We start from the raw sequence: 25,748 nt of genomic DNA on the forward strand, positions 1-25,748 counted from the left end.
GAAAGTTATAAAGCACTCTGATCTCCTTGCCAGCTGCCACTGAAGGCACTCACACTGCACACTTGGGCACTCTTCTACTGCTGGATCTGACAGACTGATGTTGTTACTGCAACTGAAAGTGGTATCTTAAAGCCATACATAACAAGTGTCATTTCCATTTTAGAAATGGCAATTACAAACCAAGGGTGTCCTACTTTTCCTAATACCAGTGTTGAAGTTCCATGTTCTGCCCTTATTCTGCTATGTACGCAACCAACTGTTGTTCTACTTACTCATGAATGAAATTGAAATCAATAATACTACAACAATGCTTAGAGATAATTCTCGTATTAGGGCTCATTATTGTGCAAGGTGCTTGTAACTTCACTTCTAAGAAAGGTACTATTTGCAAGAAATTAGTATTTTGTCTATCATAGCAGACTCAGACATTGTAAAGCATTAGTGTTGTGTTACTGCTACTTTTCCTAATTTTAGAACAAAATATGCTTTTTTTGAAAAGAAATTAAAAAAAAACCCAGAACTGTCACTACCTGCATTGGAAGTATCATTTTCTCTGTCATCTAAAAGACTTTAGGAATACTAATTTTAAGTCTTTTCCCAATACAACTCTGAACAGCTTAAAAAAAAGGGCAGTGTTCTCTACTACAAAAACCAAAGCCTCTGTCTTCCACCAGTTCTGATGTCTTTTGGAATTAGGTGCCAAGAATTCAGATTTCTATTAATAAGAAGATCACTAAAAATTCTGACTGCAGCAAATAATGATTGATTCAAGTTTTGTGTTTGTGTTTCACTGACACCATTTCCAAGCTGGTATCCTCCTTTGAGGTTTCACTACTATTATCACTTATGATTATGTTAAACTGGATATTCTGAAAGGATTATAATGAGTGGATCCATTTGCTGCTATGATGGTCACATTTGCCTAACTGACACCTAATCACATCTCATCCCAGCTAGATTCCAGAATCAATTCTGGCTGTACTCTTGAGTTTCAGGACTATATGTGCAAAAGTACAGAGCAACTGCTGTAGTGTACAGACCTAGACACACTAAGGAAGAGGACTTGTAAAGATATTCTGGTTCTGTGTAGCTCACTGTGTAGCTCAATAAGCTCCTTGTGCAGCTATGAAACACATCTGGACCAGATTCTTACCTATATAAAATTTTAAAGCTGTTTATTATGCTTGTAAGACAGAAGAACCATCCACCAACACGGAACATCTCCAGGGGAGCCCTGTGTGTGACAAAGATGCCGTGGTTCTGCTTGGCTCCATTTGTGAAACTCCCACACAATGATTGACGCAGACCTTTTTCTGAAGTGTCTATCTGCAATGTTTTTATGAATGAATTCTAATTCTTGGGCAAGTAGCACTGCTTAAATCTTTCATTATTAGTGTTCTTCTCTAGTGTGTATCTGTCTTTGTGCAGAAATCACCAACTTGGCTGCCTGAAAGCCATTGAGGGCCTGTAACTCAAGAACCCTCACCCCAGCAGACAACAGCAATACTAGCAAGCATGACTGTTAATAGTTCCAGGTAGATTTCTGTATCTCAGCTTAGCCATAAAACTGAAAACATTACTCTGTGTCTTAAGCATGGGCATAATCCTGGGGGTACCCATCCCTTTTTGTCTTAAGGACAAAGTGAAATCCCTTTTAGTTTGCAGTAAACAGGAAGAAAAGTAAAACTGTGCCTCAAGGGAAACGGACAAAGCAGTTCTGGTTTAGACCCTGGTAGGCATTCGCAGTGTCCAAAACCTTCAGTCTAGCCTGTATTTTAAACAGGACATTGGTCTGGGATTACCCACCTTACACAACTGACTGCCAAAGCACTAAGTTAAGAAACATGCCAAAGATCATAACAAAGAATTTGTAGTAGAGCAGCAGTATCAGCTTTGCTTCCCAGACAGTGGTCTCCCCAGAGAGGTGTACTTCTTATATTCTGAGATGACCATCAGGTGACCAGCTGAAAGCCACTGCTTACTTATATCTTTTCCTTCTCTTTGTTAATGAAGTTCTAGCTCGTTGGCTTATTCTATCACTGATTTATAGAGAGGCATAAGTCTTACAGAGGGTTCAGAGTGAAATCAGAGGGTCTTATTCTGCTCAAAGATCACAAGTATAAATATAAAGTGACTTCACTGAAATTAGGGTAAATCCTCCCCAGTTTTACATCATTGTATCCAAAGTCAGACTGTCACTGACATAAGTCATTTTATAGAGGAGAATAGGGCAAAAGTGTTGGGAGGTTTCACAGTCAGAGGCCATTTGTACTGTGACTAGGGGTTACTCAGCAAATTATTTTAAACCCATCCTGATAATTACTGGATGTGTTCCTTGTTATCTTCTGTCCCTTGACAGCAACGCAGAATGGAATTTCAACATAATGCAGATGTATGGTGTGCATGGTCTGGGAGGGAAGAAGAGTTTCACAGCACAATACTTTTGTCACTGCCAAGCACTCAGGTCTTCATTATGCCCATCTCCTTTGCATTGCAAGGATTCAACACAGCAAAAGATTACCACAGATGGGGAATGATAGGGTGATGGAGATCAACAGGGCTGTGATTTAGCAAGGGAAAGAAAGAAAAGAGAAGCATAAAAAGAATCTTAAGGAAAACCTCTGCTAGGGCTGTTGGATATAAAAGCTCCGGGGTGTCTGTGAATCTAATGATTTATTGAAAGTAAAAGCTCTGTGGTGGCTGACATGTGATGTAAATAATATGTTCAAAGGAGTCAATAAAGGGTAGAGCTGCCTTTAATAACATATTATGTATTATCAGCTGCCCCATTGTACCTTCTGGCACGGTGGGGTGCTGGGTGTGGTGCAGCTGAGCGTCAGCCCTCACTAGTTCATTGCCAGGTCATCTCTGGGGAGGAACTGTTCCCTGTTTACAGGAAATGCAGGACAAGGGCCAGAGGGCCAGGCTGAGCACAAGCTGAGGCCACCACAGCTCACTGCCTCTCCCTCATGCCTGGGAGAGCAGGAAGGGGGCATACCACTTGTCCGAGGCCCAAGGACACTGTGTTTTGTTTTCAGGCACGTCCAGCTCTTACTGCTGATTTGTTTTACCTATTGTTTTAAAGGCACAGGACTGGGGAGGGTAAGGGTGCTCACAGACAGCAGTGCACCCCAAGGTACATCACTGAGCCTAAAGTGTGGATTGGCTACACAGGTGTGTCAAAGCAAAAGCCTCAAAGCCATCCATTCTAGCACATCTGGGACATGGCTAGTTGAAAACTCACTCTCAGGCTTTCTCTTATCCCTTCTCTACTCATAGTGCCCCAGGCTGGGCCAGAGGACATTCCCTGAAATGAAGCCCAAACACCTTCGTGTTCCTCACTTCCTGCATTCCGTTCCAAAACTAGACCTGCACCAGCACTGTCGTTCTGTGAGCATCTCCAGTGGTTGAAGATGGGAGAGTTTTGTCCCTGAAGTTGTCTGGAACAGAGCAAAAGCCTTATGCACCTGACCAAAAATCCTCTTCCCCTCTCTTATATTCTTCACCGCAACAATGCAAGAGCAAAATTCCAATTGAAATGCTTGTGGAATTAGAAAGAGCACCTTTCTGGCCTTGGCAGGCAAACAGTTTATGCCTCAGAGTATGAAATGTGATTATCCCTGTGTTACCTTGCTTTGACAGGCTGTGTATGCTATTAGCAGACATCATGTCTTTCCTGCCCTTTCCAGACTTCAGATACAGTATTTGCCTTGATGATCTGGCATAATAGGGAACTGACTGGCTAAACACATGCTGCACTAATAGGCATCTCCTTTTACTGGCTTTAAATGCATTTGGACTTTAATTTCCTTTAGTAATGAGCCTTCCTTTTGCAGAATGAATTAAAACAATCATTCACGAATGGATACAATAAAATAAATAATCAATTTTAATAAAACAGGGTACTTCAGCACCCCATTGCATCTCCCAAATTACTATCACTGCATTGGGTTAATATGATTTTAATTTTTTACAGTAAGAATGTCACTGTCTGAGAGTTTGAACTAGTAACTACTGGGCTTGGGATTTGAGATAAAGACAGGGATAGGGATACTGCATGCAGAAAAAAACTGTATTCAATCCTCTTGGCCCAGCAGTGGAGGGTTGGGGTCTTTGCATGTATCGATTATTTTTCCTACCCACTGGATGGTGTGAATTTTATATATGTGGGTTTTGCCACATATACCCAGCTGTGTCCAGGTGAGATTCTGGTCTTGCATCCAATACATTATAACTAGTTATGAGCTGAGACTCCTGTGACAGAGGAGTTAAAATGGACACAGGGTAGGGTCTGTGGATGGGGAGGTTATGGCAGCAATTTAGTAGTCATTTGTAAATTCAGCATATGTGATCTGAGTTGATGTGTCAAGCTCATCACCACTCAGCTAGATCCAGGGAATATATACTTGTGGAGGATGTACCCTACAGAGAAAGAATAGTTGTTTCTACCTTCTGAGGTAGTTTCTATAAGCTTGCTTTGCTGACTCAGGTCAAATAATTGCTAGCGCAATCACCAATACACACAGAAAAATATTTAGGGTCATAACTGTCATTTATCTCAGAGCTTCAGTAGATCCAGGTCTAAATGAACTCAACACCACAGCCATTCTCTCTTTAGCAAGTATTTGAAAGGATTGTCTTTTAGCAGTCCAGAAACATGGTTTTGTTAATGAATGGATGAAACACCCTAGACAAAAAGACATTCTGTTACCCCATAAGAGGCAGAGCAGAAGTCAGCGTTTACCTCAGAAACCCAGGCAGTTCACTTACTTCCTACTGCCACTATGTGGAAACAGTGAATATGGTGAGCTGTGTGTTGATAATTACTGACAAAAGCACCTTTAGTATCCTGGTTCCACTGTAGGAATGGGACCAAGGACATGATTTCTAGCCTCTTCTACTGCTTTCTTCATCTTGTGGTGACATTTTTGGCCAAATACTGCTATGATCTCCACTTGCAGGTACTTTTGAAACAATAAGAAATTTTCAGAAAATATATAGGGGGCCCTCTGGCCTTCAACTATATTGGTGGTAATTAATTTGCATAATCCAATTTGTAGTTTGCAACAGGTGCAAAGAAAATAACTATTCTCTCTTTCTCTGTCCTGACACTGACTGGGGATATAGAGTGAAAGACCACAGGGAGGCAGCAAGGAGGTAATCCAGGTAGTCCAGGTGTCTGAATGCTGAACAGATACCTGTTAACCAAATGACATCACAATGGCTGAAAGATCAGCACACCCTGAACACTGGTTTGGAACTTAATGGAACTCATTAAGCAAGGTGTCCTTTTCTGACCTCTTGAGTTTTATTAGCTGGGATCATCCTTTATGTAGCATATGGAGACAAATTATTAATTCATTTCAAATATGAACACAGCAGAGGCTCCTTAAGTGCTGCACTTGTTCATACCCTTCTTTAGACTGAAATACATTGAAACTTACTTCCAAAAGAAATCAGTTTAGTCCAGGGAAACTAATCCAGGTTGACTGGTGACAATGATTAATGATAAGCCACCCAGTCTCCTTCTCCAGAAACTGCATTTTATAATATGGAAATCCAATTATAGAAGTCCCCTGTCTCTGGACAGACACATGAGAATGATGGAGGTGCTCAGGAGCTGGGATGGGGTAATCTGGATGTCCTCACTGGCCACATCACACTTGTTTTCATCTGAGATGGATTCAGGCACAGGAGTCTCCCACCGGCCTGCTCCCTCCTATATGATTAACATGGAGGGCTCTCTCCCTCTACTCTGCCCTCCTGAGACTCCACCTGGAGTACTGTATCCAGGTCTGGAGTTCTCAGCAAAAGAAAGACATGTACCTGTAAAAGTGGGTCCAGAGGAGGGCAAAAAAATGCTCAGAAGGCTGGAGCACCTCCACTATGGAGACAGTCTGAGAGAGCTGGGGTTGTTCAGTCTGGAGAAGAGAAGGCTCCGAGGAGATCTCATTGTGGCCTTCCAATAATGAAAGGGGGCTTTTAAAAAAGAGTGAGGGTGTCTTTTTACATGGGCAGATAGTGATAGGACAAGGGGAAATGGTTAATGATCTTAAACTAAAAGAGGGGAGATTTAGATTAGACATTAGGAAGAAATTCTTTATCTAGAGAGTGGTGGGTTGCCCAGGGAAGCTGTGAATGTCCCATCCTTGGAAGAGCTCAAGGCCAGGTTGGATGAGGCCCTGGGCAACCTAGTCTAGTGGAAGATGTCCCTACCTGTGACAGGGGGATGGAATGATATTTAAGGTTCCTTCCAATCCAAACCATCCTATAATTCTGTTCTGTGATTCTGTGATCACTGTGGCACTAAAACTGCATACATCTGAACCCTACACAAATGCTTGCTGCTTCAAGGAGATGCTGTATTGCTCTTGACTGACCAACAAATTTCTAGCACACTTCCACTGTCAGCAGCAGAATCAGTTGCAAGGTAGAAATGCTGTAACTCTGTCCCAACACACATGATGGGACATACCTTATAGGCACTGGGATGGATCTACTGCACTAGCATTTGAAGGGACATTGCCAGCACATTTTAATAGCCTGACCAGCTCCACTTCAGATGTATAAGGAGCCACTTGGTGGAAAGGATGAATACAGGTATCACAAAGCACAGCTGAGTGGTACCTTGCAGGAAAGAGGACTCCCCTCTTCCCCTCATTATTGCTGCTGGGGCATAGACCATGAAGCAGAAGGTGAGATTTATGAGCCTTTCTTTAGGATGCATGAATTAATTAATTGAAAGCAAACTGCAAGCAATCTGATCCTTACTGGTACAGAGGACTTGTATCACACCAGTGGAAGTCACAGGCCTTCCCAAAAGTTTAGGTTTTCGCCAACCCAGATTTTTTTTTTTGTTTGGTTTTCCTTGTTTTTCTGTTTGTTTGCTTTGTTTTTTCATGCAGTTGGTGACTCTAAAGGAAGAAACAAGAAATCATTTGGGTGTGTAGCCAAGAGATGAACATACAGCCAAGAGCATTTGTATTGTTTTGCAAACAAAAATACATGGTCTTCATTGGCCTTTATTACAACAACCTTGGCTGGGTACTTTTGCCACTGTTAAATCACCCACACAAATCCTTACATGTCACTAATGCTGACTGAATAACTTCTAAAAATCTTAGAGAATTGATGTGATCATTGCTGAGGAATGGGGTAGAATTTGCAAGGTCTTTTGAAGGATAGATGTGAAAATAAAAGAAGAATTGCACATTCAAGCAAGAGTAAATACAGTATTCATCAATTTGCAAATCATGTTCTGTGAGCTCTCACACCTGTTGTGTTTCTCCACAGTGCTCTCTCATGCATGTACCATCTGTGCACAAACTTCCCACTCTGTGTTCTGCAGGGATCGAAGGTAGTAGAGACTTTATTTACAAAGTGCTAGTACAATGATTAGTTCAGCTTCCCTCTCCTTGATGGCTTCACTCTCCCCTCAGCCACTGAGGTCACTTGAGGTCAAATGTAAGCATACTATAGGGGCAGGATAACCAGAGAGTCTGTAGACTCCAGAACACTTTTTCAGATGTAGCAATACATGTGCAGAGGTAAAAGTACACAAATAACTAGTAGGGTGCATCCATACAGCTTCTCCCTACTCTGTACCTATCAGCAGCTCTGCTAATTATAATGTAACTGGTGCTAACTAAAAAGACTTTTGCTGCACCGCATCCTCCTGCATTTACTCAGTCAATTAAATGTCAGACTGTCCCAGAAGGCCCACTGCTTCCTTTGTTGTGATGGGTCACTCTTGAAATGACAGGCAATTGCTGAAGGGGCAGCAGATAATGTGCCAGCAATCTGTTCTTATCCAGCCAAATCACTGCTACAAGGAAGAGAATTAATTGGGGATTACCATGTCTATTGAGATACTGCAAACTCTTGGACTATTTCTTCCCTTATTCTTCACACCCACACTTTTATTTGCATCTTCCATTGCATTAAAGTTTATTGCTTCCCGTAAGCTCAGTTAGCAGTGCTTTCAATGAGCTAAAGAAAAGTATCATTTAGTCATTCCTGGGCGCAGTTCAAGCCTTCAAAAAGTAGGAGCACTAGGAGATCACAGGAGCATAGACATAAAAGATGGATGATGACGTGTGAGTTCATTGGATTAAGTGCATGCTGGGTACCAGGAAAGGTGCACTACCCAGGAGCTTCTGTGACAAAATAAAACAGTCGCAGAAGTAAAGACCCGAGTGCTATTGGAGTGGTCAGAGAAGAGGAGAATGGAAATGGTGGCAAATATACCTGTGCCTATCCCGTGTGCAAATGAGATCCATAACATTTTGAGACTTCTCTTTAAACTCAAGCTGGTGCCACTGGGATACAGGTCTACTGCAAACAAAGCCCATGAAATAGTTCAGCAATATTGCAAGTCTGCTACTGTATGAACCTTTAATAATGCCATTCATAATGATTACAAGACTAATATACTGAGTTATTCTTCCCAAATTATGTGTTCTTTTATTAACATAATGCAGTCATTTATCAGAGAGAGAGAGAAAAGGAAGGAATACCTTAATTTCATGTCTTCTGGGACAAACAACTACAAAGTGCAGAAGGACTGTGTGAGTAAGGACTGAGACTGGCTAAATTATTAATCAGTCTCCTGAGCTGTTCCTGTATTTGCCTTGCTCTTGTGCTGAGGTCCCTTTGCTGTTGAAGCTGGACAGGTTTTCAAGAGTGTGGTGATGCCACCCACACTGAAAAACTGCAGATAGTACTAATAAGCCAGAGTAGACAATGATGAGGAACAGTGTTACTGCTTGAGCCTTTGCCCAGCCATGGCAAATGCACTGGGTGGCCCGTGAGAACTCCTGGACTCTGCGCATGAGGGAAAAGCTGGAGGCATAACAGAAAGGCTGACAGGCACACTTGCATGGGAGACACCTGCTTGCAGCTTAGAAATAAACGCAGATATGTAGGGAGTTCCCTTTCTGAAAGGAAATAAGAATCTGGTCAGTGACCTTGGGAGTCTCATCACTGTCCTCTTACTTACATTAGCCCATCTTTGCCCAGCCTTCTGTCACTCTAGTATTGGCTTTGAAGCCTTGAGTTTGTTCACATCTGGGATCTCCAAGTGGAAGATTAAAGAAAAATAAAGAGATGAAGCAGAGCTGTGAAAGGAAGTTAATGTGTCAGAGGAAATGAGAAGTATAAAAATAATATAAACTGAGTAATCCAGGCCCACATTACAGACTGACCTGTCTGGCCAACATGTCTACCGGAAAACATGAAGATGTCAGATTTTGTTTCTCAAGACAAAAGACTTGCCCTGTTGGCTGAACACTGGAACCTTACCCTGGAAATGTAAAAGGCTTGGGGCCACTGTGGTGAATAAGCTGTATATAAACTCCCAGAATGACACTGTAGTCAAAAAACCAAATATGATCCTTTAATGTGAAAACTCAGTAAAGTCAGGTAGGAATAGATGGGTGTTACAGTTGATACACACGGCTTGGTATACATCTTTTGCCTGTGCTGGAATAATGAGTTTTGTGTTGCAGTACCAAGAGCAGTATCAAAAATGGATAGTAGCAAAAGCTGATGCTAAAATGGTTGGTAAATTGAATAATGCTAATGGATAATTGGATGAAGTTCAGAGATTTTAGAATTATTAAATCATAGGCGGCATGACACCAAAATCTTCACCTATTTCATATAGAAGTCAGAATGAAGGGACAACTTGAATACAGCTTGTGAGTACACAGTAACAAAATCTGGAAGACTGCCACCAGGTTCAACAAGATCCAGCAACTGGAATTTGGAGCTAAGCATATACAGATCAGCTTTAGTCATGCTTTGTGGAGGTTTTGAGAACACTGGCAATTTTAATTGAAGGGGTTTTTTTTTTAATAAAATGCTGTGAAACCACAGGCCTGTATTGCACTGGCCTGTGTTGCACACCAGGTCCAGTACTCTTACTGCACAGCTTTCTCTGGGTTTCTGGAGCTGGATCCATATTCCCTTGAAACAGCTCAAGGATTCTGGAATCTGAGTATCTTGTATATCTTGTACTTTAACTGATGCCATTGGTATTACCATTATACTTTTCTCATCCTTTTGATGTTTTCACAGAAAACCCATTGTCACAATATCTAACTTCCATTTTAAAATGTTAGCATTATTTTACTGCATCCATTTTGAGGGGTTGACTAGGGATAAACAAAGCAGTTTTGGTTGCAGATAAGCATGAAGTTTTTACTCCAAACTGGGCCAGAGCATTGATCTTTTGGGGAAGCTTGAACGAGTTCAGTTAACTTCCCATTGCTCCTTTCAGAGTCTTCTGCTTGCCTAAACGGTTGCCTTTGAACCTAGCAGCCAAAAAAAAACCCTGCTTGATAAATCTTGCTTTCCAAGCCTTGCAGTTCTGCAGGGATTCTGTATGTCTGAGCAACAGCGAGTCTTGGAATAACACCATTGAGCTAGTCTGTTCTGTTTTTCTGCAGTGCCTACACTGAGCCCTACAAGGTGTGCCCAGTCTCTGTAACACCAATGGAAGTTGTCACATCAGATGAGGAACAAAAGAGTTCAGAAGATGATGAGAGCAGCCTTGGTGATCCCAGTCTCACCAACAAGGTAAAAAAACCTAAAAATGGTTAATGCATGAAATCTGGAGACGGAAAAGCAATTTGCAGAAGAACCTGGATTCTCAGCTCTTCTCTGCTCTTTGTCTGGTGCTCATTTAGAAATGGCAGAGCCATCAGTCCTTTACTCCCCCACTGCGCTAGGAACAATTTGCCTCTACAGCACGTGGCAAACGCAAAGAATGTAGTCTGAAGATAGACAGTGGAGGCAACATAAACAGCAAGAAAGGCCTGACTTGAATGTCAGGAAAAATGTCTCACTCCAAAGCATTTAGTTGCAATCTTGAGAATTTAAAATTACGTTGAATAAAAAAAGACAAAGGCATTATTGGAACCAGTTCTACATTGGCTGGAGTAAACTGTCTAATAGGTCTCTCCCATCTCAAAATTCTCCCATCAAGGGAAAATGCACTTGTGTTAGTATTTATTGTACTGATTTCTGATTAATAAAACAGCTCTTAAACAAATTACGGAGAAGACCATGGAAATGGAACCATAGCTTGGCACCATACAGTGCTTACTTCCTGTAAGCTAAGTGCAGATGATAAATGGTATCGAGCAGGTTTAGAGACAAATTTACCTTTGTTTTCCACGGGAGGGTGTGTGTGCGTGCATGTGTGCACATACATGTGTGTGTGTCTCTGTTCTTAAAACGTAATATGAGCCTAACAATCTACTCCTGGGTGAGATTGTGCAAGCATCCAGAGCATAGCTCATTAGGTATGCATGCAACAAATGGGTATGTTCTTCTAAAGTTTTCCGATTTGAGCCCCAGGAATTAAGGCTGCCTATGAAAATAGCAAATCATGATTTCCTACACGTCTCTCTGCCCTTTCCTTTCGACCTGGTCTCTCAGTGTCAGCTATATGGCTTCCTGATTGTAGATGGCTTTTGTTTGGTCATGAGCATGTGTCAGAGCCTGAAAAAGTCTGTGCAGATGACTCTCGCAGGTAATGGCTAAGTAAGAGTCAGCTCTGTCAAGGAGGAGCATAAGTAGATTGATTCTAGGAAGACAGATCTCTTCAGGCATTTCCAGAATGTGAAGCTTTGTTTAGGGGCAATTATAGAGAGGGGAGCAGAGTTTCCCCCTTACCAGGACACCAGTTCTTGAGAAACACAAAAAGAAACAATGCAGAATGACATTGAAAGGCAAATGAAATTCCTGTTGCTCTAATCTCAGAGCAGGAACAGGTTCCTTTGATTTCTCTTCATGCTGTATCACATTTACCTCTGCCCTGCAGGGTGTTGAGCTACCTCTGGTACCAGTGGAAAAGACTGTGGTTTGTTCTCCCGGATGACATGAAACAAGTGAAACAGTCACAACTAACCTTTATACTCTTTTCTCTGAGATTTGTGACCTTTTGTTTGGTCGTTTGTTGTTTGCACGTTGTTTTGGAAAGGAAAAAGCCTTTAAATTTCTGATATTCCCTGTTAAGTGAAAAACATTTTTGCCTTTCAGTTAATTTCCTACTAGTTAGCTGACAAACCACTAGCATTTCTAGAGCATACCCTAGTGTCTTATCTAAGACAGTTAGGTTTCTCAGCATCTCTTAGTTGTGATGCTAGTTGCGAAGTGACAGCACAATTATGACTTGAGTTCATGAGGGAAATACATGCAATCATTGTGCACTTGGAAGCAAATTCAAGACTGCTAAAACCAATTTTATGCCATTTTTGTAGGGTTTTACTCAAGACACTAGGAAATGATGCTTTTCTAAATGTCTCCCTTATCACATGTCATTCATTTTAAGTGTTTTGCTGTGCTGGTGTAACCACACTGGATAGCTGGCAAAGAAGGCAGCATTTAGAGAGAACACCCATGTGCTTCAGAGTCTAACTGGAGGTATTCCTCCCACTCTTGAGGAGAACACAAACTAAATGCTTGCACATGGCTGACAGAGAACATCAGAACAGGTCTGGTTGCTTAGTTGGCCTTTGCTTCTCAAGCAAACAGTCAGCAAGGGTCACAGTACCCAGTGCCAGACTTCCTCAAGCTCTTGGGGAGCTGCCTTAAAACAGCTTCATTTGACAACAGGCCATCTTTCCAAGCTGACTAATGAACCAGTGAGTGATCTTGTCTCAGAACGCACTGGTATCCTTACAGAGGAATGTTTTTCCTACTCTACTGCTCCTGTCTTTGTTTATTATCTTCTCACACCAATCTTCCATGAGACAAGGGAACACTGCCTACCCTAACAAAAACCTGCCTCTATAATGACAAAGTGTATAGAACTTGCCCAGCTCCCCCATGAAGTGATACATCCCTTGGAGAAAAATCTTCAGGACAATATGGAGCAGCTACACAACATGAAACAGTTCAGATGCACTGTCACTTGGAGAGAATTGGGAGACACATATTGGTCTGAATGCAAAAATAGTGCCATGGATTTCAAAATGAGCTAATCTTGTCAAAACAGCCATTTAGGGCTGGCTAAGACCCGAATTTAGATTTCCAAAAGACACGCATGCATACACTAAAAACAAACAAAAAAAATACCAAACCAAACCAAAAAAACCTTCTGGGGTTTGTTGGTTTGATTTCCTTTTCTCTCCTACTCAGGGAAACTTGGTTTAAATAAAGGCATGAAACAGCCTAAATGATAAAACTTCCTCCCTGTGCCCAGATATATGAATTTCATTTTGCACTGAGATGGATTCTACCTGCTGTCTTTCATTGACGTGAATGAATTCCTGTACCAAAATGCAAGCAGCATCTTTTGGTTTTGCTCACCTGCTTTCTCCCAGCTTGTTTGCTGGTGATTCACAAAACTTCCAGTTTGAAGCACATTTTTTCCTCTGATGTTTCTTTTTAAGGCTCATTTTTACAAGTAAATATAATATCAAAAGTTAGCTTTGTACACACATTCCTGGTATTGTTTCAACAGCTTGTCTCCTTTGAATTCCTGCTCTCCTAGGGACCAGATTCACACACGTGGAGAAATTTTCAGGGGCTGCTGGAACCCCTGCACTGTAAACAATCTGAAATATAGCCAATAATACCTCTTGAGGTATCTTTTTACATTATCAGCTTTCTTTGAAGGAGCAAACAGAGGGGCTTTCATCTCTGTTACAGGAATTATAGAGTAAATGAGCTTAATAGTTTGGATTTGACTAGGCACCGACTTTACACAGAGTTCCCTTTGTCAGAACTTAGTTTTTCTAGCAGTCTCAGAATTTCCAGCTTAAAAAATATCAGAAATAGAGACAATATAATCTTGAAAGTGTACTTTGGAGAAGCACAGCTCCATGCTTTGAAATGGACTAAAATCAATACATACTGGTAGGTTTCATCTATTTCTAGTTATGATCTGAGTTTATGAATTGCCTTGGTAGTTTGAGGAAGATGCTGCATATGCTGGATAATCAGCTACCCCGCCGTAGCTCGAGCCTCTCGCTTTACTGTCAGAATCTTCAAGCAAAAGTCTTCAGACAGTTCCTTTCTTGTAGGTACTTTTTTAGGACTCAGTCTCCTGTGCAGTTGATAAACCTTTGTCACCAGCCTCATAAAACCCCCAGTTATTATAAAACTGACAGAATCCCTGAGACAATTCTAACCCTTGTCTTACTGAAGATAAGGACCCAGCAAGGAGGAGTGATTTTATGATACATCCAGAGAAGAGAAAAAACCCATCTTTTGCAGAATAGTGGTCAAACTTGCAGGCAAGGCAGAAACCTAGGTTCTTGTCTTTAGGTTCACTGTAGGACAATCAAGTCTTTAAAGGAATTCACAGAGATGATAGTATGGGGAATGCATCTGCCTTCCTACTACATTACTACTACCACTGCATTAACAGCTCTACCTGGGGAAGTAGGTTAGGGTTGGGAAAGGGCAAACACATGTGGGACAAATGACAGCAGAGGCTTCAGGGTGGTCTGAGCAGTTTCTGAGGAAATACACAGAGATGAAGCACAGGTTGGGAATCAGTGGGGATGGGTAAGGGGCAGGAACCCACCTACCAATTTAAGAATTCATTTTACTAGCATCTTGCAGAGACCCATACATATGGTCCTGTAATGACACTATAAAGCATCATGCCGTGGACTGGGCTTCAGGAGCTATTTCCATCATGCTGCTTGATTCAGACAGTGTCACACAAATGCTAAAGATGTATGATATATGCTGATCAAACAAAGCAACAGGCTTAAAAATAACCCCAGTAGTCAATGGAAGGCATTTAGACTGCAATCATTTGCACGATTTGCCCCACGGCAATAAGAGGCTGTCTCCCTTTACAGGGTGCCTTTGGAAGGAAAAAGCAGTAGTTGGACAAATGGGTGCTAGAAATACTGAAGCAACATCAGCTATTTTAAGAACTCTGTTATGGTATTAAAGATATATAGCAAACTACATTAAGCCACCAGGCAAAGGAACAATTAAGAATGTTCTCTTAAACTGGTCTGTAAACACAGGAAGGAGTTAGAGCTGAAGGGAATCTCAGAAGAATAATAAGAATAAAAGAATGTGATTAATCCGTGTGAATACCTCTGAGAATTATAGTCTTTAAAGTAGTCAGGAAATAAATTTAATAAAAATCCTAGAACAAGTAACAAAGCCATAGCTGGAACATAAAGACGTTTCTTCCATCCAGAACACGTATCTGTTTGCCAGTTAACGGTATGGGAAATCTAAAAGTAAACCAATCTGTATGCAAATACCATTGAGTTTAGTCTAAAACCAGTAATATGTTACAAGGAACTGTATGAAGACAGCATATGAGAGATGTGATCTTACCCTGGTTGCAAAATGTGAAAGTCTATAGCAAGGTGAATAGCATGTAGCCAGAGAAAAATGGTATAATAGAGAGGGAATTCAGATCAGATGTGTCTGAATTTTATGCCAGTGAAAACCCAAAGCATTCGGGTTAGTCACTTGGGACTTCTGATTTAACATATCTAATTCTAGCCAGACTGGTGGTGTGCTGGAAGAATGAAGGGGAACTTCCTACAGACATAATCCCTAATGCTGTTCCTATGAAAAGGCAGCACTGGAGGTAAGATGCTCCACCCTTCTCCCAAGTATCATAATAAAAGACAGTGGACAAAAAGGGGGCCGGCCACCCCATATGGCAGATGGAGAAGAGCTGCACTGCACACAAACAGGGAACACTAAGCAGAGTCTCAAAGGTCTCACAAGCAGGGCAGCTACTGACTCAACAGCAGCAGTACATAAGAATGCCTTTGCTGCTCCTTACACATTTCCACTGGGTGGGCTTGGTGCCCAGATTCCAGTAATCATTCTGTTTTGCAAACCTTTAACATACTAAAATATGCACTCGTGCACAGACACAAAACTGAAATATGCTGGAGTTGGGAATTACAGATTTGTGTGCCTTGAGGAAGCACCTAATTCAGATGCCTTTCAAGGGACAGCTCTTGATTTATATAATTACACAGATCCTCCAGGACAGCTGCAATCTAGCTCTTCAAGGATGGGATCTGGAAGACAGATGTGGACTGCTTTTCCTTCTCTCTCACTGATTCACAGAGCTAACCTGAAAAGGTGATTTGTTCTTGTAATGCTTCCGTTTACCATTGGCACTACTGGGAACTGCTACATAGTGCATAATAATTACAAAATGGGCATTATGAAGTCACTCAGAGACTGAAGCTTATAAAACTGCTATAAGCCTCTGATTGTGACAGTAGCACTCTTGTCTGGGTACCATCAAGCTACAATACACCTACTCTGAGCTATCTCTGAAATATGACACACAGAGTAAAATGCATGAGGAGATGCAGTTTGTCCACGTTAGCATGGCAAGTTAGTGGCACACACAGTGATGGAGCTTCTGCTCCCATGTCTTCACTAGTTGCCCTGCTTTGAAATCCAGAGGGTACTTACTCCAAAAGAGTACTCCAGAGAAGCGACTTGCACAATACTAATGCTTCTGGTTTAGGAAATTGTTCTGTGATCTACTTGTGCTGCTCTTAGGCCAAACAACTCCATTCTAGACCCATGCTAGTTGCTGGGGGCAACTTTGCCCCCAGCCCCACAATTTTTTTAAGCTGGATCAGGAGACCAGTCTGGTTCTGATCAAGGTCATGCAAACAGCTGGGTCAGCACAACTGAGAGCTGGCACTATGGTCAGAAGGGAGGGACTGGCACTGTCGCCAAAGTGCCATCAATCTTTATGATTAATATGTCTTAGCCAAAATTCAGGGACCTCAGTGTCCCATGGCCTGTCTAGAGCAAGTCTGAGAGTGTCTCTAGCCATTGTCTGTCTTGTGTTATTTAACTGCTATTTGTTTAACCAGGAAATGAACTCTGAGATAGACAACAGTGTGTGTAGACAGACTTCTGGGAACAGGGAGTAGAGTGGGTGCAGGTCCCTCAGCTATTCACTTTCTGAAACAAAGTTCAAGTGATGATTATAACACTGCAAAGCTGCCAGCATTTTAGAAATCTTTACTCCCTGCAGCCATTCACCTGCCTAGTCCTGTAGTATAGCTCTCTCCCAGTTCCCTCTTCAGAAGCTGCCCTCTGGGCCTTGCTCCAAGCCTTTGCTTAGCAGATGGAGGCCATGGCAGCCATGTAGGGACCCTTGACTTTGTGCTTCACTGAGTCTTCTTACTAGCATACTTGGCCTGGCAAGCAATGTCACAAAGACTTGATACTGTGCTCATTTCCCCAGAGTCCATTTTAGGTCACTGAGGACTGCTTTTCTTTTCAACTACTAGACCACTATTTTAGCTCCCTACTTCATCACTGCTGAAAAAGTCAAACTTTTCCCAGTACATTCCTTTCAGTACATATTTCTATGCTTTGGTCATCTCTTACTGTAAGGACGAGTCACAAAGTAGGAGCAAAATACCCTGTCAGCCACTTGCACCTCAGAGCCTGCAGTTTGCTTCTTTCACAGTTATCTGTGTCTTCCAAGATGCCTGCCAGTTAAGTAGATGCCTCTGAGATTTGAAACAATGTTGTCTGCTGAAGTACTGAACTAATTCTGGAGATATTTAGGTCATTAAATTTAGACACTTTGTTTAGTGCACAATAAAGCCCTTTGCCCCATTTGCTTCCACAGGTCTCACTGACAGCAGTCAGAACAGTCTGGAATATGACCCATTTTGATAAAAAACTCCATTCTCCACATAGTATATCCTCAACAGCTGTGAAGCTAGCCTGTTCAAAGCTAAGCACTTTCTGCTTCTTAGACAAATTTTGGACCTGTAAAAATCCAGAAAAAATTTCACTCCTCCTTCAATAACAAGACATTTTTCAAATTTGCCATCTGTATTAGCAGCTATTATATTGTACTGTATTACTAGTATTTGAATTGGGGAAACAGTCTGTCATGGAAAGTCCAGGATGCCAGAAACTGAACAACAAAGAATAAAAGTCTGGTCACTATATTTACTATAGAAATATGTCGGTTCAAAGTGCTCTCTAACAGTGCTTTACTTTGTGGAATGAGACATCTCTTAATTGCCTCTGGCTTCTTCTGTTGACAGAAAGAAGGCCAGTCCAGAGTTTACCTCATTGCCCAGGAGCTGATGTCTTCAGAAAAAATGTGAGTTTGTTTTTATAACCTACCTGTTGCTCTTCTAAAATTGAAGCTGCGCAGTCCACCCTTCAGTATTCATTTGATGGCAATTAATTAAAGTTTGTCTCTCTCCGCAGATATGTGGAAATGCTCCAGTTGTTATGTATGGTAAGTAAATAATTTTAATCACTGAAACCTAAATACCCTTTTATTTAGCTGCAATTTAAAAGACATAAAAGCACTGAAGGGATTTAAGTGAATTTGAGGAGGAATGGCTTACTGTGAACCAATCAAATCTATCATTTCTCATCTAGAGGGAAAAGCGTTGGCCAACAGTGCTTGTTGGGGCTGAGACTGGTGTAAGATGCAGACCAAGCCTAGTGCAGAAAAGGAGATGGTGATAAACGGGTGAATTCTCTCTCTTCAGAGTGAGACAGATGGGAACAGAGCTATGAAGCATGGGGATTTGGTTTCAATGGACTCACTCTGCTTCCATTTAAGCTTCTTGTTTTCTGATAATGCAATATTGGCAATAGCCACTGTGCTCTGGAGATCCACGCTGTGTCACAGTGTCTTGGTTTAAGACAATTTAAGAGGCGGACACTCTAAAATTAGTTACCTCCACGTTAGTTTTAACAAATCCCTTTCCACCAATAAGGAGAAAGGAACAAGAGTAGATGTGAGGGAAAAAAAAACAGTCTATAAAAAAATGAAACATCAACAGGCAAAAAATAACAGTAATACTCACTAGTTACAAAGTTGCTGAAATCTCAGGGACTCCCCGGGAACAAAGATAAACTCAAAAGGGCAGAGTAACCCCTCTCCCAAGACGGCACCCTCGGCAGACCGCAGGAAAAACGGCTGCCTTGCCTATGCTGTTACTGGGTTAGGAAAGAAATGCTTCAGGACTTGCCCCGTCCCTTCCCTTTTCTGCTTCCTCTGGTAAAACCCCATGTAGTGAAATTTGTTTCCCTGCCTGCCCATCCCACTGCAGTAAAGGGATCTTACGAATATTTTGCACGTTCTCATTATTTCCCTAATTATGAAAGTAATTAAGGAAAAGAGAAAGAGAAAAAAAAAGAGAAGTTAAGATGTCAAATGAAAGTAAGAAATGGGCCTGAAGTAAACCGTTGAATGAATGCACTGGCATGCAAGTTAAGCCACTTACAGGTTGTGAAATGTCAGAATAACTGTAATCATGCACTGTGACTTTCCCTGTCCCAATTCCCATTGTCCTGGGTTAGAAAGTTTAATAAAATCTCCTCAATTTTAGAATTGGGAGGAGCTATCAGATGCATGAAGTTTAAGAAGGGCAAAATCACAATTTTGATTAATGATTTCCTTATACAGTGGAAAAGTTCTTATGCTTCTTGACCCATACACTCCTTTAGGGGGTACAGGAGGCTTTTCTTCAGCATAGCCAACAAGCAAGTTTCTCAAATAATATTTAGTTATTTGTATGAGTTGGTTTTCTCACTGGTGAGGATGTATGAATGGAACCTGGGTTAGAGAATGAAGGAGAAAAGAGAAACAGGCAGCCTGTTTTCACACTTGTCTCTAGTTCAGTCACTCCTTGGTTTAGAAGAGGTCAAAAATCTTTATGGGAACAGGCTCAGAGGGTATGTTTCTGTGTTTCATTGATTGCCTTTTGCCCTGGCATACCCCATCTCTACTTCTATAGGCTGACATCTGTATGATACCTACCTTCTGCAGTGGCATTCAGAAATAATCTGCAGGTTTCTCTGTTGCAGTCATGTTCAATCTAGAAAGCCACAGCCACAACAGTGTCACTTTTCCCACCCCAACTGCTGTTGGATCTTTATATTCACCTGTTGTCCAGTGCATTGTTCAGAATAACCAGAGAAACCATTACCAATTTTACAACATGTAAGTCCCTTAGAATGTAGGGGTAATATTGCCTAACCAAGGCAGTATTTTCAATACATAACACTAAAAGTTACAATAATCTAACTGCTCCTTTTTCCATATTTGAGTAGTTTTAGGAATACTCACATCAGCAAAAAATCACGCTTTGCTGTGCACTTGCTGTTGACACAAGTTTCACTGGCAGATTTCAGAAACAACCACGAGTGACCACAGCCACCAAATTGCTCTCAAGGTACAACACACCACTCATGGCCAGTTAGGCCCAAAGGCTTCCTTGACAGCATTCCTCAACACAGGCATACGTTTCTCTCTGTTTCCCATCACCAACTTTCTCAAGAAAACAGTTTCTAAATGCTTATCATCAAGTCTCAAGTTTCATCTTCTCATGTAAACCCACATATTGGTAAGAAAGGCAAAGAACTAAACCACACCCTAGCTGCTTTCAGAAAGGAAAAAAAGGCTTTTCTTAGGCATGCAGCAAGAGCAATTTCCCATCTCATTTCCAGGCTTGGCTCGTGCTGCTGTTCATTCAGCATAACAGAATCTGTTTGGCCTTTCAGTGGAGACTTTAATAAACTGATTGATTGCCAAAATGATGACATTTCCACACACCCACTCTGCTATTGAACTGAAAGACTGGAAACATTGTGTTAGCTCACAAACTTGGTATCAGTTGGTGAGGTAGTACGGATAATAACCTAAAAGGTTAGCTGTTACTTGCCCTACTCAAAGGTAATGCAATTCTCTGGAGCAGTGAGTTAAGAACTCATTCTGGTCTGAGCAGATGGAACTGGCAGGGCCTTTTAGTCCCAGTCCATGATCTCTTGCTACTCACAGTTTTTCTGAAGTTGATTAGTCTTTGAATTTCCTTCAGGATCATTTAATCTTCAAGCTTTGTCATTCTGTCTCCTATTTTTCTTTCCCAGCAATGCAGGCTGCACTTGACATCCTTTTCTTAGTGCTTGTTCCTGAACAAAATGCTGCAGGTGGTTTTCTCAGCCTAAAATTTCCCACATCACCAAGATGGTTTATTTGCTTCCTTTCAGCCAGTCTGTTTCAAATGGCTTTACAAAATATACACGAATCAAACTTAAGTGTGACTCAGACTGCTTCAGGATCCCTGACTGTATGGGATCAAGCATTTGCTTGATAGTGTATCATGGTCATGTTTATTTTGCCTTTCCTTTTTGATAGTGGACCTTTGGCTTTTGTACATAAAATCATCTTCTTTGTGTGTGTATAAACCCCTTTGAAGTAGTTATTACTTTCCTCCAAGACATTTATTGAATTAAGTACAACTCTGCACTGAAAAGACATCAGCCACAACACCTCCTTCTAAAAAGAAAGTTGATCCTGTTTCCTGGTTTGCATTTTCCTCGTAACAATGGACCACAACTCTTAGAAACAAAGAGACCCAGATTTATGCTTCCTAAGCATTTGGAGATATGGATATGAATATGATAAGAACAGATGTGTGCTGGTTCTCCAGCCTTCAGAGCAGTTTGGAATTCGACCATGCACTGGACATCCCAATGCTTATGACTGAAAAATAAATCTTAGGAAGTAAAAAAGAACAAAATCATCTTAGTGCTCAAGCCTCCAACTTGAGATTAAACCTCATTGATTAAACTCTAGTTTCAAAATTCTTGTTGGCGGCACATTCTCAAGAACAAAAAATAACTGCCCAATTTAGGAACCACTGCTACATGTTAGACAAAACAGAATTCCATCTTTCTAATTATTTACACTTCGAGTGAATGATTTGCTGAGCCTTTTTTACTACTGTGAATATCTTGGATGATGTTCAAAGTTCTGCTGGACCAATCAAGTAATTACTTTCCTAATTAAATGTTTTAGTGAATGCAATGTGCTGGCTAAACGAAGAGCTAGCTTGCTGTTAGGCCCTCTGAAGCTCTTATAAAAGCCTAAGGACACACTGGTACAAAAGAATAGCCTGCCCTCACTTACACTAGGCTGAATTTTTTCTCATTTATTTATTCATTGTTGTGTTCATCGGCAGTGGGAAAATAACTATGTATTGGCCAGGGAGCTTCCACAGTGGGAATGTTGAGCCAAAATAGCTTTCAGATAATCTGTATATCTCTTAAAAGGAGAAGGAAGCCACACCAGCACATCTGGCATCAGGACAATTCCCTGGTAGCAAGCCACTCTGATACAGTATTCTCAGTGCATACTGTAAAGTCTGCTGGTTCTGAAATTCATTTGCAGTGTTTTGGATGAATGTGTGTATTTGGTTGCATGTGAGCGTGTGCTGAGGTCAGGGTTCCTGACCTAGATTGTACCCTGCATGGCAGGGTAAGACACTAACGTGGCTGCTGTGGTAGCATTTTCTGCTGTTCATCTGGCGTTGTTTCTGCTGAGTCCAGTAGTGAGAAATTTGAGATCACTGCTTCATACAGATCAGGGGTCATTCAGTCTGCTGTAGGAGATGTGCTACTTTTTAATTCAGGAGTGCCACTTTCACTTTCATCATTAGGAGAGGGGCTGCTGACTGTGATGTAGATATCTCCAAGGACTACCATGAGTCAGACTTGGTTCACAGGATACTGTACAGCACCTCATGTCTGCACTTGGCTTTAATATAGAAGCTCTCTTCTCTCCCTTTGAACTCTTCACCCTCCCCTCAGGTATAATGCCTAGGTGTCCAAAAGAGCTTTGGATTCTGCAATATGCAGAATCTATTGAATCTACCTTCGTTCTAAAAGTGAGAGTGGTTATAAAATTCTGCATCATTTTATGCAATTAGTGTAGACTTGTATAATTTGGGCTGCAACAAGATTTCCTGTTGTCCTCCCTGGCCCTCTCACACAGTGTCAAATATGATCACTTCCCATTAGTATCAGTCCATTAAAATACCAGCCTGACTAGGGAAGCAATTGCAATTCTAGATATACATGTGAAATTATTTTGTATGCATGTATGTTAATATATGTATGTACCTTGCTGAAAAGCATAAAAGTCTGGATGCCAGGTGGGTGTTGTAGTGTGAACAAGGTAAACATGCTGTGTGCAGATAAGATTTCTGTAGCTGAAGTGCTAGAATCCCCACAGGAAGACCAAGGCAGAAAAATGGCCATGGTTTTCCTCTAATGAATCTGCTCTGTACATTCACTACCTTTTAAATTTTTTTTCAGTGTTGTTCCCTAATGGAAACTCACACATCTATTTTGAAAATTGTAGAAATATCCCAGGGGAATTTATTCACGCATCAGACCTTTCCCTTTTTCTTAATACAGACTAGAGATATATGCAGAGAAGCTGATTCAGCCATGACAGCAATAGAGGTCAGACCTCTGCCTGGTATAAATTTACATCATTTTTCTCTGGCAAGGAACTGCAAGAACAGCAGATGATTAACTTCTTCAAAGCATTGCATCGGGTCCTTTTGAGCTAAGACTTCTTTACCTTGTTACCAACAACAAGAAGCTAATTCAAAATCTGGGAAGCAGTTCAGTTCTATTCTGCTTTGTAGAAGCTTTGTTCCTCCCAATGAGATAATACAATAAAGAGCAGGTTGAGACTTTGTTTTCAAGATCTGGAAGCAAGATCACCCATATTCCTTAGACTGCAGGCATTCAGAGCTTTTCTAATTCAGCCACAATCTAGCAATTTTGTCATTCTAGTCTAATGTGCACTTTTTGTTCACAGAAATACTATTTGTTTCAGATATTTCTCTTGGCCTGTTAAAAGAGTGGCTTTGCTCTACAATCACCATTTTCTACTAGAATGTCACAGTTTCTAGCTCAAATGCAGGCCTGATGCTAGGAACACAATGCTGCGAGCCAGTGAGAAGGAACCTCAATTCCCACCTGCAGAGCAACTGCTGCTCAAACCACAGGACTAAAAATTACTATTGGCAAAACCAATATTAATGGTGATGTATCCCCTTCTGTTCTCCTGCCATTGTGGTCAATATGCAAAAACTAGGATTTCCATTATGACTGGATTAGAATTGTCTATACTACTGCTTTAGAAGATGAAAAATAAGAAACCCAAGGAAATCTAGCAACTGATAAGCATTTCTTGGACAATTTTAAGAGGTTTTCTTTCAAATAGAGCTATCTGTTTAACTACACCTGTAAGTCAAAATCCCGATTTTCTCTTCTCCAGAGTACTCACCTTTCTAATACTAATAGTTGCTTTCAACCCACTGCAGGTGGCAGATCCATCGGCTTTTTACAGTAAAGATAGAAATTAACTTCAGTCCTATCACCTCCTGACTACCTCTACTAGACTGGTTGCAGTAGTCCACAGTTCCCAGGGATTCATTCATCCCCATTTGATGAATTGATCTAATTTGGCCTATTCTGTTATATACAGAAAAAGGAAACCGACATTCTGAATCCAGAATGAATTACTGCATTCCAAGTTATTTTCAAGTAGAAGTTGAAGAACAGGAATCACCCAACATAGCATATATATGTATGTATATATGTACAGAGAGGCAGTTTTTTCTCCTGGGTGAACTACTTGCCTGAAGCAGTGGTTTAGCTGACAAGAGACTGGCTTTCCTTCCTTTCACTAGGGTCCTGCAAGGTTAAAGGTTCTCATTTGACTCATTTAGCTAATAAAGGCTAACTAGCAGCAGGGCTGAACTGCAGAAAGGATAACAGTATGTATGGGATGTATCCATCTTGCGAAATGTCTGTTGACACATATCCAGGATTGCTACAGTTGAAATTTGCAGCTGGACTCTAAAGCCCATTCACTCCCATTGTTGGAGAGATAAGATACACAAACTAACTGTTTCTACATCTGTTCACAAAATCCTGGAAGCTAAACCCAGAACTAACTCTTGTCCCATTAACTACACCTCTTGCGCTTCTATTAGAATATCACATTTCCTATAGATACTGAATCCTGTACAGAACTTTCTTGATAATTGCTCTACCAAAAACCTCTGGTCACTGGCATTGCTGACTTCTTTGAAAGAGTACCTGGAGATAACTACCTGCTACAAAAGTATCAAGGCTGGTGATTCCAGGTAAATTCGGCTACCTTTCTGTAGCCTGGAGCCACGTACATAATTTTTTTTCCCCCAAACCTCACGTGTAATCACTGTTTCCTCTTAGCATCGGCAAGCATTCCCAGCATCCTGCTGTGAGGCTCATAACCTCACAGAGGGTGTCAGATTCTCTTCCAAGAGCCAAACAGGTGACAATTAGGCAGAGCTCCACATAAACCATAAGATCTTGTTGAAACCCTGCATTCCTCCTTGTCTCATACTCTTATAACAAGCTCCAGGTTACAGTCCCCATTTACAGCAGAGAACAGAATTCTTCAGAGGCATTCCTGGAGGGAAAAAAACTGTAACTTGTGTGTATTAGTGATGTGCACAAACAAGAGAAGAAAAAAACCCCAAATCCAACAACCTTTGTGGTTGTGGGGTTTGATCCTCTTTGTTTCACTTCATTATTTGTAGGGTTTATATCAGGGATGTTAAGGGTATGGCCATTGGATGGATATAAAGGGCTTATTTATGGGTGCCCAAAATGTAATGAAAATGTTTATGTTTCAGAAATGTATTTTTATAGCTGAGTTGCTAACCTTCTATGTCACCTAGCCAGCTTGGGTGTTGCTTTCCCATGCACATGCAGGTATAGGCAAAAGACTGGTGTGAGATCTGTAGGCTCATCCACCCCTGGATGAGATTGAGCTTTGTAGCTATCACACCAGAGCCTTGAACCAAACAACTTCAGTTCATGAAGCTGTTCTAAGAAAGCTTTGATCCATCAGGGAATTATATGGACTCAGTGTTTAATACCTCCTG

The 25,748-nt window shown here is 41.2% G+C and overlaps 1 protein-coding gene across 4 annotated transcripts in view; it reads left to right on the forward strand.

The window, feature by feature from the left end:
• FGD5 (FYVE, RhoGEF and PH domain containing 5) overlaps positions 1-25,748 on the forward strand; it is a 97,558-nt gene that overhangs the window by 27,625 nt on the left and 44,185 nt on the right. For all 4 annotated transcript variants that reach the window (XM_042053946.1, XM_042053974.1, XM_042053965.1 and 1 more), the window contains exons 3-5: positions 10,449-10,578; positions 18,039-18,097; positions 18,208-18,238. In XM_042053946.1, the coding sequence (XP_041909880.1) occupies positions 10,449-10,578; positions 18,039-18,097; positions 18,208-18,238 (220 nt within the window). The remainder of the gene's footprint in view (positions 1-10,448; positions 10,579-18,038; positions 18,098-18,207; positions 18,239-25,748) is intronic.

This window comes from Corvus kubaryi, unplaced genomic scaffold (genome assembly GCF_017639235.1).
Source record: "Corvus kubaryi isolate FWS band 111438036 unplaced genomic scaffold, C.kubaryi_AGA036_p1.0 136, whole genome shotgun sequence".
Classification (NCBI taxonomy): domain Eukaryota; kingdom Metazoa; phylum Chordata; class Aves; order Passeriformes; family Corvidae; genus Corvus; species Corvus kubaryi.